The sequence below is a fragment of the Takifugu flavidus genome, chromosome 15 (assembly GCF_003711565.1).
Source record: "Takifugu flavidus isolate HTHZ2018 chromosome 15, ASM371156v2, whole genome shotgun sequence".
Taxonomy (NCBI): Eukaryota; Metazoa; Chordata; class Actinopteri; order Tetraodontiformes; family Tetraodontidae; genus Takifugu; species Takifugu flavidus.
This window is the reverse complement of record NC_079534.1, coordinates 14,602,836-14,616,448: the sequence shown is the minus strand read 5'-3', so window position 1 is coordinate 14,616,448 and position 13,613 is coordinate 14,602,836. Positions and strand designations below refer to the sequence as shown.

Genomic DNA, 13,613 nt, shown 5'->3' with positions numbered 1-13,613 from the left:
GGTCAACCTGCGAATAAAGAGGAACTCTAGAACACGGGGGTGGCCGTTGCATCCATGGCCCTGCGTTCGGTGTCGGATAGTTCATCTTCCTTTCCTGCTCCTGCAGGGCCGAGGCTCAGGCTTCCCTGGGAGGAGGCGACCCAGAGGGGCAGGACTGTCGGGCAGAGCTGGGCGTGGTCGGGCCAGAGGCAAGAACGGTGCAAATGCCAGCATCAATCCTGGGGTACGAGCTGTCACTTGCATGACATCTGAAATTCTGGACGTCTTTGGCAAATATCAGACTTCCTAAAAGGCTGTGCTTGTTTTGGCCTGCAGCTGAAGACATGACTAATTAATTGTGAACGGTGTTCCTGCTAATGAAAGAATGAACTGGAAGGGAGGCACAATTTGTGAGGGACTTTTATTTGAAGATACAGACCTGTTTTCCTCTTCTCTTTTAAATACAGGTCATCACAATAGAAACACCGTACCCGGTCAAGGAGGAGGAGGAGAACGCCATGCACAACACAGTGGTCATATTCTCCAGCAATGACAATTTCACCCTCAAACAGGTGTTTGTAAATGCTTACATGTGTTTTTTCAGCATTAAAACCTGCCAAAGTGAACGTGCAGAATGTAGCTTGGCTGTAGAGCAGACGGTCGCCGGGGAACTATTTTCTCGGTGCCATTCCTTAATCCTTAAATGAATGAAAAGTTAAAGGAATTTTGAACATACCAAACTGAATTGTACTTCCCGGTGAAACACCAACTAACGGTATAAGTGTCCTGCCTTTGTGGAGTGAGGTCACGAATGAAGTGTTCTTCTTTAGGACATGTGTGTGGTCTGTGGAAGCTTCGGCCTCGGTGCAGAGGGCCGTCTGTTGGCCTGTGCCCAGTGCGGCCAGTGCTACCATCCATACTGCGTAGGCATCAAGGTACATTTATGTTTGAGTTGTGCGTCGTATGGTGGGTAGGAATCAAAAATAGAGCAGCGGATAAACCCCTGACGGCTGCCCTCACAGATCAACAAGGTGGTGCTGAGTAAAGGCTGGCGCTGCCTGGAGTGCACGGTGTGTGAAGCCTGTGGGCAGGCCACAGACCCAGGTCGGCTGCTGCTCTGTGACGACTGTGACATCAGCTATCACACCTACTGCCTGGACCCTCCCCTGCAGAACGTTCCCAAAGACAGCTGGAAGTGCAAATGGTGAGCGTGGGATTGCGTCACTCCAATTATAAATCAAACGTTCTTATTTAGACTCACTTCGTTTGAAGTAGACTTCGTTTAATTGAACTAGTCTGTTAAATTCCTCATCAGCTGTTGGTTAAAAATGAAATCGTGCTTGTTTGGAATCTCCAGCACGTGTTCTAAACGATGTATGGCTGCAAAATACCCGTTTTATTCAGCTTTGATGAGCATTGACTTCCACTAAGTCCCACTTTTTTGATGAAACCTGGTGGAATGACCTCTGCCGTCCACCCTGCAGGTGTGTGACCTGCACCCAGTGTGGTGCCACCACCCCGGGCCTGAGGTGTGAGTGGCAGAAGAATTACACCCAGTGTGCCCCCTGTGCCAGCCTGGTGACGTGTCCCATCTGCCTGGTGGACTACAGCGAGGGCACCACCATTCTGCAGTGTCGTCAGTGCGACAGGTGGGCGCCGTCCCTCCACACGCGCCGCTGCCTGTCTGTGTGCACGCCGGTAACACGACTGCTGTCCTCCCACCCTCAGGTGGTTCCATGCATCTTGCCAGAGCCTCCACTCGGAGGAAGATGTGGAAAAAGCTGCAGAAAATGGCTTCAACTGCACAATGTGTCGGACCTTCAAGAGCACGAAAGGTGTGGGGCAGTTATTCTCCAGCTAGACTGGTGTGTGAGGCGCCTGTGTCAGTGTTTTGACTCCTCTCCTCCTCTGCTGCTGCAGTCGTGGCCAAGGCCAGAGACGTCATTGACCCCCAGGTGATGACCCAAATCTTCACAAAGGCTAAAGAGATGGGTAAGTTGGCTGCTTCAGAAATAGTGCTCCTCCTTCAGGGGTCGTTTTCCGTTAACTGACAGTTATATTCCTGACGATACCACCCAATATGTCCAGACCTGTCCAGGACTTACACCCAAGATGGCGTCTGCCTGACCGAGTCCGGCCTTTGCCAGCTGCAGAGCCTCTCTGCTACAGCGTCACGCCGCAGGAAACCCAAACCAAAGCTGAAGCTGAAGATCATCAACCAGAACAGCGTGGCGGTGCTTCAGGCCCCGCTCGATCCCCCCTCAGAGCATTCTCGCGATGAAGACATGGAGGACAACAGAGGTACTTTAGGCCATCACACTGGATCCTATATTGGTCTGTTGGATCCCTATATTGGCCTGTTGGATCCCTATATTGGCCTTTTGGATCCCTATATTGGTCTGTTGGATCCCTATATTGGTCTGTTGGATCCCCATATTGGCCTATTGGATCCCCATATTGGCCTGTTGGATCCCTATATGGTCTGTTGGATCCCCATATTGGCCTATTGGATCCCTATATTGGCTGTTGGATCCCTATATTGGCCTGTTGGATCCCTATATTGGCCTGTTGGATCCCTATATTGGTCTGTTGGATCCCTATATTGGTCTATTGGATCCCTATATTGGTCTGTTGGATCCCTATATTGGTCTGTTGGATCCCTATATTGGTCTGTTGGATCCCTATAGTGGCCTGTTGGATCCCTATAGTGGCCTGTTGGATCCCTATATTGGTCTGTTGGATCCCTATATTGGCCTGTTGGATCCCTATATTGGCCTGTTGGATCCCTATATTGGTCTGTTGGATCCTATATTGGTCTGTGGATCCCTATATTGGTCTGTTGGATCCCTATATTTGGGGGGGGGGGGGGGGGGCAAGGATGTGTCCATAGGTCTGCTGTTAATTCTGAAGCACCCTCCACGGGACTGTGACGGCTCCCTTTACAGTATTTACAGTATTTCTGGGGCTCAGTAGAACTTCTGGGGGGGCTGCTGTGCACGTTTATTCCAGGTCTCCCTGCACCAAATAACAGTTTTGCGTGAACACTTGCTACGAAGCCTTCTGAGTGTTGCTGGCTCTTTTCTTTCCTTCGGGGCTGGTAACCGTGGGGGGGCTGTACCTTTGGCAGAGGCAGAGCTCCTGGAGTGTGAGGTGAAGTCTGACTCGAGCCTCGAACGAGAGCCTGTGGAGGACGACTCCAAGGGGGCGGACAATGGCAAGAAGAGAAAGAGGAAACCGTACCGGCCGGGTAAGGCACCTGATTGAAGGAGACAGCTTCCTTGAAGCGTGAACCAAAGCACATTTGTGCACTACATGCTTGAATCTGCAGCTCTGTCATTTTCAAAGGCTTTTATCCAGGACTTTATACGTCTAGAATCGTCTATATCTCTTATAAAACCAGATGTTTAAAGTCTTTTTATGGACTTATTGCTAATACATGAATGATTGATTGATTGCTTTCAGGAATTGGGGGGTTCATGGTTCGCCAGAGGAACCGTCCTGGTCAAGGTCCGAGCAAGGCCAAACGGTCCCTCTGCAGAAAGGATTCTTCTGGCTCCATGTCGGAGATTCCTGCTGGGAAAGATGAGGGTTCGTGTTGGGCCACGTGTGCATCATTGGTGTGTACTCTGTAATCCTGACCCGTCTGTTGTCCTGTTATCTGTAGGATGGTCCGAGACGCTGCCCGATACGCCGGTGGACGAGCTGCCTCCAGGACCAGAGGTCCCTGAGAAGATAAAGAAGCGCTACAGAAAGAAGAAAACCAAACTGGAGGAAGCTTTTCCAACCTACCTGCAGGTCTGTCGCCCCTGGCACAGCAAGGTCTGGGCAGCAATCCAGGGCTTTAATGGCTCTAATGGATTAATGGACTCTTTAATTGCCGTAGAATTCCGCCTGTCTGCTGTTGCTCTTAAATTTTCCACGATAGATGCAACTTATTGAATATTTCAAGTGCAATATTTTAGCTGCTTTTTAAAATTACGCCCAACGTGTGTCTCGTTGTCTGGCGTTGTCATGCCAAGTCTTCCTAAAACGTGTTTGAACCTCACCCCAGGGAGGGTGGGGGGTGCACGGCACACGGTCTTGAAAGCATTGTGGTGCACGGAGCTGTTTCAGAAGAGGGCACGGTCTAGATAATCCCACCACAGAGCACGCTCGCGCCTGCCCGTGCACATTAGAAGGGTTCTGAATCCATTTTAACTGGCTGAGAGGCTTTAACCACCCGTCATCACTGTCCCCCTTTGTGGACGCAGCACAGACCTCTGATGTGCATTAAACCACTGACAGCTGTCAGTGTTGCTCTTAATAGCAGCACTGTGGGGGCGTTACGCTGAAGCCCAGGGTCCAAGTACTCTTCATTAATTATAGAAATCGCAGCACAACGGGCTTTTAACGTCTGTTGTGCGATAAAGAATAGCAGATTACTTTTAGGTCTAAATGTTTGGGCTGGTGGAAGATGCTGGAAAATGAGGCTAGCGCACAAATAAGGGCTTCAGAGCTTTGCACAGGTCCCCGGGGAGCACCCTTTATTCTGTTTGTGCAGCTCTCGGGGGGGGGGGGGGGTATGTTTGTGTGCGTATTTAAATGACACCTCCACTAGCATTGAGCTGGAACACTGACTTTGATCAGCGATATGAACAGGAGAGGAGGTGATTTATTGTCTGGCCCTGCTGCGGTTGTGGAGAGCCGACTGGTCTTGGCTGGGAAACCGTGCCTTCGCCCAATGTTTTGTCTTTTTGTGTTTAGGAGGCATTTTTTGGAAAAGATCTGCTGGACAAAAGCAAGCAGAGCAGACATCAAGGAGTAGAGACGGGCTTGCTGGAAGAGGGCCAAAGCCAAGTGGAGAGGAAATATTCTGCCTCCACATTCCTGGACCCTTCCTCAGACCCTCTGCTCAGCGCCTCCACAGCTGCCCTCCCCACCAGACCTGCTGCAGGACGTACGTATATCAGCTGGCCACTGGATCCCCGGGGTGACCTGCGCTCCCTACCAACGCAGCTCACGTGATTAGAAACGTGCACGGTGTTTTAGCAGATGTAACTACGAGGACAAAGCCTGTTGTGTTCAACAATACACAACGCACGATAAGCATAAACGATAAAAAAGGGGCAAATAAGACCGTGAAGCATTGTCACCATTACCAAGCCCTTTCTACATCATCCAACAATGGTTCCGTATCATATTATCATGTCCATTTAACATCATCATTTATCATTTATGACGGTTTGGCTTTCTTTTCCCTTTTTTTCCCCCCTTTTTATTTCTTCTTCATCTACAGAGCCATCTGAAGAACCATTAGTTGATCTTTCCGATGTTCTGAACACTGATCCAGACATCTTGGGAATGCTGGGAAAGCCGAGCGCTGACTCTGGTGCGTGATACGTATCTCACAAGCAGCTTAAAGGTCACCCAGCTGTGGGTCGCTAATGTCCTCGGACACCACGTGCACAATGCTTTCACCTTTAAATGATTTCTTTTGCTCACATTTTTTAGCAGTACCTTTATTTCAACCCCCTGATTTTATCTTTTGTTGGCATCGTCTGAACCGTGTTGTGCTTTTTGTTTCTGTCATCACAGTTATTTCAATCATTTTATCTGGTTTTGGGTTCTTGTAGGTCTTGATTTTTGCCCCTTCCAGGTTGACAGCTCACCTCCTCCTTTTGGTAAGGGTGCTCTGGCCTACTAATCCCTCGCTTTAGTGCATTCTTCCTCTCTCGCTGTGCGTGTGTTGAGCTTTGAATGGATAAAAGCTGCTTCATTCTGTCCTTCGGCCTTTTCCGATTGTTTTAACACGGATTGCTTGGTGCTTCCCTAACCCAGTCTTCTGTCAAAAGCATATGGTGTCTCACTCTTTGTCACTCTTTTAGAACTTTGACGTCTTATTTTAGTCTCAATTTGCAAACCATTTGTTTTGACGTGATGCAGGAAACGTATCTGAAGTCTTTTAATGTAACGAGCGTCTATCAGAGATGAAATCTGCCAGTGCTAATGGAGCTCTGATTATTTCCACGGGTGTTGTCGTGTGTTTTAGCAGAGATTTAAAGACTGAGGTGATCTGGCTTCCTCTTAAAGGAAACAGGACGTTGGTGTCATTAACATGTCGTTATACTTGTGCTGAGAAGCGCTATGACCTGTCTCGTCTCTCCACTGTTCCTACGACACTAACAAACAGGAACCTCAAGAGAGCTGAGCTCCGTGGGCTGTTTGCACCAAAGGGTATTTATGATATTTTCTACCTTGTTGCGTATTTCCTCAGCTGGGCTGGACATTGGACCTCTGACAGACAGTTCTTCAGTGGTGCCCCCATCTCAAATGGGCCGGAGGACCCCTCGATCCCTGCCGGAGGAGCCCCTGGACGGCATTCTTAGCCCCGAGTTGGACAAGATGGTCACTGATGGTCAGTGTGACGCCCCAGACAGGAGTATTTATCTTATTTACAGGATAATTTTAGAAGCTAAGTCATATAAATTATGTTTTGTTTTTTAGAGTCAATTCTCAGCAAGCTCCACAAAATTCCAGGTTTGTAGATCCGCCTTTCCATTCATACCCGTCTTTGGCTACTTGGGATGCATTTCTTCCCCATTTATTGAACTAGTGTATTTATTTTGTTGCTGAGTCGATTGTGTTAAAGTTGTGCATTTCCTGTGTTACAGAGTTGGGGGGCAAAGATGTGGAGGATCTCTTCACCGCTGTCCTCAGTCCCAGCACCAACCACCCGCCTCCACCACCACAGGTGCCTCACCCCCAGGGTCCAGGGCCCTTTCCCACCACACCTGGCGCTAGAATGCCTCACCCCAACACAGGTACCTCTCTCCACTCCGGAGAGGACACTTGACATTGATCTGCTGGCTTTGGGAACCTTTTCCAAACCTGTCCTTTTTAATTCCCACCAAGGAAACCCCATGTTTCCACGGATGCCGATGATAAATGGTTTGATGGGACCAAACCAACAACGGTTTCCTACAAATCAAGGAGCAGGTCCCTGTATGCCCGACAATTTCCCCCCCCTTAACCGAATGCCTTTCACTGACAATCCAAGGTACCGGACTGTGCTGTCCAATGTGAATGTTTAATTATCTCTTTTTTTTTATGCATGAGATGGAGCTGAGTTATCTTTGTTGTTATAGGGACAAAAAGTTTAATCAAATGCCTAAAGAAGCAGTGGGGCCATGGCCCCCCTCTGCCCATGGCCCCGGGCCTGCCCCACCTGGACCACTGCCTGAGGGAGAGACTGAAGCCATGTCCAATGCCCAGAGGAGTACACTCAAATGGGAAAAAGAGGAGACGCTCGGAGAGCTCGCCACTGTCGCACCTGTTTTATACACCAATGTCAATTTTCCCAACTTAAAAGACGAATATCCAGGTTTGTGTATTGCAGAGAAACAGATTTTTGCTTCTTGTAAGTGCTGTTCTTTCTAAGGAAATGAAATGTGGAGTCCACCAAATTTACACTTTTGCAAAGGAAAGCTCTCAGCACCTCTTGGCTGCGATTGTCACTTAAAAAGCTGTTCAGATAAGGTCAGTGGGTATGTGAAGCAGTAGCCGTTGCTCACTGGGCGCTGCCATGGACAGGACATTTCATTTTCCACCACGTTTGTGTGATATGGTTCGATATCTGCAAACCGTTGCCAGTCGGCGTTTCCTCGTCAAGGCTGAAGTGTCTGAATAAATGAAAGAGAACTTTCTTTTTTTTTCTTTCTTTTTTGGTAAAATTCTTTAGAAATTAGAGTGTTAAAATGATTAAATATCTTCTGCTGAAATACATTGTGAGCTGGTTGTCATGACAACACATTTCATTCTTTTCACAGACTGGTCTACAAGAGTAAAGCAAATTGCAAAACTTTGGAGGAAAGCTAGCTCTCAAGACAGGGCTCCATATGTGGTAAGATCACTCGCTAAAGTAGCCCTTTGTTCAGCTCCACGCTGCTCTGATCTGATCAGCTGGCACTTTAAAGATCTCCGTCTTTATCAGCCAGTCATCAGCCGTTTGATTGGCCCTCATTATGAAGGCTGATCCAGGTGTGTGCAACACTCAGCACGCTGGACGTAGTTATCTGCTCCAGATGGCAACAGTGCGAGCGTTGCCAGTGACAGTCGGGGTTATTCGCTTTGTCTGGCGAAGCACACGGTCCCACCAATAAGGAAATAATCTCACGATAGCACAGCGTTCAGTAAATATTTCACAAGATTTTCTTGTGGCTGTAACTATATTCGTCAGGCTTTTTGGTTGCTGTATTTACGTGGTTGAGTGAGGAACTGCCAGTAATTCCTGGTCTTGCTATGTTAAATAGGCAGAGAAAGCATAAACCTTCCAGCCTCACCCTCGATGCCAGTGAGCTGAAACCTACACGTTGTTCATCTCTTCCATTTCCCGTCTTGTTTAATGTGTTTTTTGATTGCTGTTTAGCAAAAGGCAAGGGATAACCGAGCAGCCCTGCGCATCAACAAAGTCCAGATGTCGAATGAAACGATGAAGAGGCACCACCTTCAGCAGCAGCAGCAGCAGCCCCCTGAGGTGTTTGATCCCAACATACCACTAGACACAGAACTGCTGTTTAAAGACCCTTTGAAACCAAAAGAGTCAGAGCATGAACAAGAGTGGAAGTTTAGACAGGTAAGAGTGTATGCAATGAAGCCAGGCAATGCAGCGGCAGGTCCACTTTATATTAAGACAGCTAAGAAGTGGTGGTTTAGTAAAACTCCATAATCAGCTGCACTATCCTCAACATTAACCCTGATGACATTGGTGGTTAGTAGGTCCGGTTCATTTTTGGCATGACTTGACTGATATATATCCCATCCTTTTGAATGTCTAATTCTACTTTCCATTGTTCCTTTTCCGCAGCAAATGAGGCAGAAAAGCAAACAGTTGGCCAAAATTGAGGCGACTCAGAAACTGGAGCAGGTTAAAAACGAGCAACTTCAGCAGCAGCAGCAGCAGCAGCAGGGCAACAGCCAGTCGGAAGGGAACGGCAGTAACAGCGGGAGCCAGAGCCCAGCCTCCCAGCCCAGCAATGGGAGCATGTCCCCCATGCAGCAGCACAACTCTAAAGAAGGGTTTGTGAGGCCGCAGCTGCCGGGCACGCCCACCCAGTGTCCTCCAGAGGACGTCTTCTTACGACCTCCTCCTCCTCCTCCGTCTGGCCCTTCCTCCCAGCCTCAGTCCCCCCAGGTATTTTCACCCGGATCCTCTGGGTCCAGACCCTCTTCTCCATGGGACCCGTATGCTAAAATGGTTGGGACACCAAGACCACCAAATATTGGGCCAAACACCTGTCGCAGGATACCCATTGAATCTGGTAAATCCCCCTCTGCTGTAATGGAACACCAGGACAGAGGGAGGCCTTCTCCTGCTCATGAGTCGTTTGGCTCGCCAACATCTATGAGCAGTGACCCTTATGCCAAACCGCCAGACACCCCGAGGCCAACTAGTGAGATCGACCCGTTCCTGAAAGCCATTGGTCCCCCCAGGGTCAGTCAGGCTGCACAGGGACGGCCCCCGATGGGTTCTCCGGGCAGAGACCCCTACTCAAGGCCTATGATCAGAAATGAAGCTTATCAGCGGATGGCCCAGAATAGGATGATCTTGTCCGACCCTTACTCAAGGCCATTGCTGGCACCGATTCCCGGAAGCAACGAAGCGGGCTCAGTCCCCCTGTTCAAAACTCCAATGCCCCCTCCCCAGACTCAGGATGCCTTCAGCCGCCCAGGTGCTCATTCTGCCGAGAGGTTCTCCCAGAATCACCAAAATGACCCTTACGCGCATTCTCCTCACACACCAAGACCATCGGGAAACGACAACTTCACCAGTCCTCCGAGGCTAGGACAGCATCACCCTCAGGTGCACCCGTTTGCCCAGCCAGGACCAGTCAATCAGATGTCCAGGAACCCTTATGCTCATGCACCTTCCACTCCCAGGCCTGATCATTTCACGTATGATCCCTTTGCCCAACCTTCCCAGTCTCCAGGCAGTCGGTCCACAAACGAGCCTGGTTCCCAACCTCCCATTTTTGAGTCCTTCGCGCGGGCTCCTGGAACCCCACGTCCCCACGACAGCTACGGACAACCTTCGAACCCTAGCCCGTCTTCGGACCCTTACTCGCAGGCTCCTTCGACTCCTCGTCCTACTGGGATGAATCAGTTCTCCCACCAGGCTCACCCGGGACAAAGAATGTCACCTTCCCATTCAATGGACCCTTACGCTCAACCACCAGGTACCCCGAGACCCTCTGTTGGAGAGAGATATTCCAAGTCCCCGGGGAGCCAGAGAGGGCCAATAGAACCATTTGGTAGTAGCAGTGGCCCATCAAGGTCGGATGGCAGTGACATGTTTTCCCAGCCGGGAGCCCAAAGACCGATGCCTAATGACCCATATGCGCAGCCTCCTGGAACTCCACGTCCTGGACAGGGACCACGATTAGGACCGATAGGAAGCCAGGATCCTTTTTCTTCACCCCAAGGCAGGCTTCAAGAGCCTTTTCCCCACCCAGGCTCCCAAACCCCTAAACACCCTAATATTTCAGAAGATGGGTTCACTCAGTCGCCCTCCAGGAGACCTGGCCAGACACCTGGCCATGACCCTTTTGAACAAACCTCCATGACCCACTGCCCACAGTCAACGGAGAAAGTGGAAATGAAAGATCAGTCGGGCGTCCGGAGCAGTGGAACGGTCCCACAAGCCTCAGGCCAACTGTCCACCTCACAAATGCCTGGTGCTCCCTCCGAGGCTCAGAGTGTTTCTCTGGCTGAGAGCGAGGAGAGACTCAGACAGGTACGGGAACGTTTATGTTTAAGGCTTAATATATTGTCCTGATGCCGCAGAACACAGAGAAATCTTTAGTTTTTCTACATAAGTAGCAGAAAAACATTTAGAGAACTTTTTAAAACAGCAAAAGATGGTGTGTGTGTGTGGGTGTGTGTGTAAAACATGGAACTATTGTGTGGATTCATGTCGATTTTGTCCTTTTCTCATCAAATTAGGTAATTAACAACCTGTAATTCATGAACTGATTAACATGAGATATACATTTTTGGGGGGGGCGGTAATAATAATCATGTTGTTAAGAGCTGCGTGCCTAATTGTGGTACATGAAAGCTAAACGTGGAGTTGGGGTAAAGAGCGAGCTTTGGCCTCCACTGGGGAATATGTTGGCCAGAATGAACAGAAAACTTCCCAAAAGTAACTGTAATAATCAATCAAATGTCTGTGCTTATTCTTGTGTTAACAGAGGCAACGGATTAGAGAACTAATCCTCAAGCAGCAGCAACAGAGGAGTGCAATCCGTCAGGAGAGGGGACCTCAGGACCTTGCTGGTAATCTAACTGGAGCACGAGCCTGGCCCCAGGAAGCTAATGTGCAACAAGGGGAAATGTTCAACCGACCTCCTCCTCCTTATCCAGGACAGGGACCCATGAGAGGTCCAATGCGCTTTCCTGGACCTTTTCCGGGTGATCAGCGATTCCCTTTTCCTAACGACGGTCAAGTGCCCCGGGGCCTGATTCCTGGAGATCCAAATTTGAGACATCCGGGACCAAGGTATGTATTGTATCATTGCACTTTACATCAGGAGTTCTGTACTTTAGAACGCCACTAAACTCTCCGCATTTATATGATTCTTTCCATTTAAGAGTGGCATTCCCACCTCTTGGACCCCACGGCCCTCAGGAGTTCTTTCAGCGTGGGCCACACCCGGTGCCAGATGTCCCTCCTCAGATGAGACGGCCCATGCCGGCCGAAATGGCGAAGGGTTTAGGAGGCAACTCCATGGGGATTCCTCAGCACTTCTCAGCCCACGGTGTGCCGGTCCAACAGCACAACATAATGGGCCAGACCTTCATCGAACTGCGACACAGAGCGGCGGAGAACAGGCCGCGCTTGCCCTTCCCACCTGCTGCCATGCCAGGAAACATCGATCTTAACATGCACGTTCAGAGGCCGCCGGGATTTCCAGGTGTGCCTGATTCAAGGTTCCCTTTAAATCAAGGGCTCCGGATGGTCGACCCCATGGTCGGCCAGGCCGGGCACGTGCAACGGTCCGGCAGCATGGACAGTCTCCATCAGCACGCCCAAATGCCAGGAAACGGCGATAACAAGCAGTCTCCGTTGATGAGATCCATGAGTCAGCCGGCCTCCAATGAAACCCAGAACATGCCGGCCTCGGTGGTTCTGGCTGTGCCTCCCGTTGGGCAGATGGAGAACGTCTCGGTCACCAGCGGCGAAGCCGTGGAAGAGAAACTGGATGCAGAAGAATCGGCTGTCAAAGATCTCGAAGACGTAGAAGTGAAAGACCTGGTGGATGCTGACTTGGAAAACCTGAATTTGGATCCTGATGATGGGAAAGATTTAGACTTGGAGACAAACGACTTGCACCTGGATGACTTCTTAACATCTGGGAAGTTTGACATCATAGCCTACACAGACCCCGACCTTGATGATATCAAGAAAGATATGTTCAATGAGGAGCTGGATCTCAGCGACCCGATCGACGATAACGCCGACACCGCGGACATCAAAACCCAGAGCGCTGGTGCGGAGGCTTCAACCTCGGGTTCCTTACTGGTGCAGCCGGAGGCGCAGCCCCCTGCTCAGGTCAAACTGGAAGCTCCTGGGGCTCAGGACTCTGGGTCAGTGGCACCTGGTCCAGAAATTAAAACAGAAGTCAAAGACTGTCAGAAAGCCGCAGCGGTTGGCGAACACCATGCTGCCGGAAACGCCGTAACCTCAAACCAGCAGGGGGCGCTCTCCTGCGCCACTCCGGTTTTGTCGAGCTTACTCATTAAGCAGCAGCCTGAAGAGCAATCATTAAATCCAATATTGGAATCTGTCAGTCAGGGAGCTAACCTCCTGACCCAGCAGAACCAAGCCGTCGACACACAGTGTAATCCTGGAATGGTCATGGCTCAAACACTGGCCGACGCCGCCAGCGCAGGAGAATCTTCTATGGCCGCTTTTGGAGCGGACCACCAGGCCGCACTGGCTCCGGGAGTGGACCAGAGCAGTCTGACCCCGGCCCAGCAGACAGCATTAAACCAGGCAATGGGCCAGAACAGCCAACACCGTCCACTTCTGTTGGAGGAGCAGCCACTTCTGCTGCAGGACCTTCTGGACCAGGAGAGGCAGGAGCAGCAGCAGCAGAGACAGATGCAGGCCATGATACGACAACGCTCCAGCGACTCCTTCTTCCCTAACATCGGTAAATAATTCAGAGCGCCGCTGTCTGCTGGAGAGTGTCGTGTTTAAGGTGTGTCTTTTCTCATGGACATGGCTTGTCACGTGCAGATTTTGATGCCATCACTGACCCCATCATGAAGGCTAAAATGGTGGCCCTCAAAGGAATCAACAAAGTCATGGTTCAGAACAACATGGGAATGGCCCCATTGGTCATGAACAGGTAAACAAACATATTGAAGAAAGTCATATAAAAGTAACTTTCCCAAAGAGGAAATTCAAATATCACAAATCCTGTCATTGTGGCACTATTAAACAATGATATTGCGTAACAGTTGGAGTTTTAATGGCAGCCTAACGACATCTGAACCGCTTGGTTGCAGAATTCCTCCTGGTCCTGCTCCACCTTGTCCGGAAAGCACCCCGCTCCCTCCACAGGTTGTGGGACAGGTATCTGAGTTATTTGTCC

At 50.0% G+C, this 13,613-nt stretch overlaps 1 protein-coding gene across 1 annotated transcript in view; it reads left to right on the top strand.

Annotated features, from left to right (window-relative positions):
• The window catches only part of kmt2cb (lysine (K)-specific methyltransferase 2Cb), a 42,100-nt gene that overhangs the window by 17,768 nt on the left and 10,719 nt on the right, over positions 1 to 13,613 (top strand). Inside the window, 27 exon segments of the mRNA XM_057057742.1 lie at positions 107 to 223; positions 447 to 551; positions 810 to 914; positions 1,002 to 1,183; positions 1,464 to 1,628; positions 1,708 to 1,814; positions 1,900 to 1,971; positions 2,068 to 2,280; positions 3,107 to 3,226; positions 3,442 to 3,567; positions 3,644 to 3,774; positions 4,723 to 4,915; positions 5,255 to 5,347; positions 5,592 to 5,639; positions 6,233 to 6,373; positions 6,463 to 6,495; positions 6,630 to 6,779; positions 6,871 to 7,015; positions 7,104 to 7,339; positions 7,785 to 7,858; positions 8,384 to 8,590; positions 8,822 to 10,747; positions 11,205 to 11,289; positions 11,377 to 11,512; positions 11,605 to 13,169; positions 13,256 to 13,367; positions 13,528 to 13,594. Coding sequence (XP_056913722.1) covers positions 107 to 223; positions 447 to 551; positions 810 to 914; positions 1,002 to 1,183; positions 1,464 to 1,628; positions 1,708 to 1,814; positions 1,900 to 1,971; positions 2,068 to 2,280; positions 3,107 to 3,226; positions 3,442 to 3,567; positions 3,644 to 3,774; positions 4,723 to 4,915; positions 5,255 to 5,347; positions 5,592 to 5,639; positions 6,233 to 6,373; positions 6,463 to 6,495; positions 6,630 to 6,779; positions 6,871 to 7,015; positions 7,104 to 7,339; positions 7,785 to 7,858; positions 8,384 to 8,590; positions 8,822 to 10,747; positions 11,205 to 11,289; positions 11,377 to 11,512; positions 11,605 to 13,169; positions 13,256 to 13,367; positions 13,528 to 13,594 — 6,654 coding nt within the window.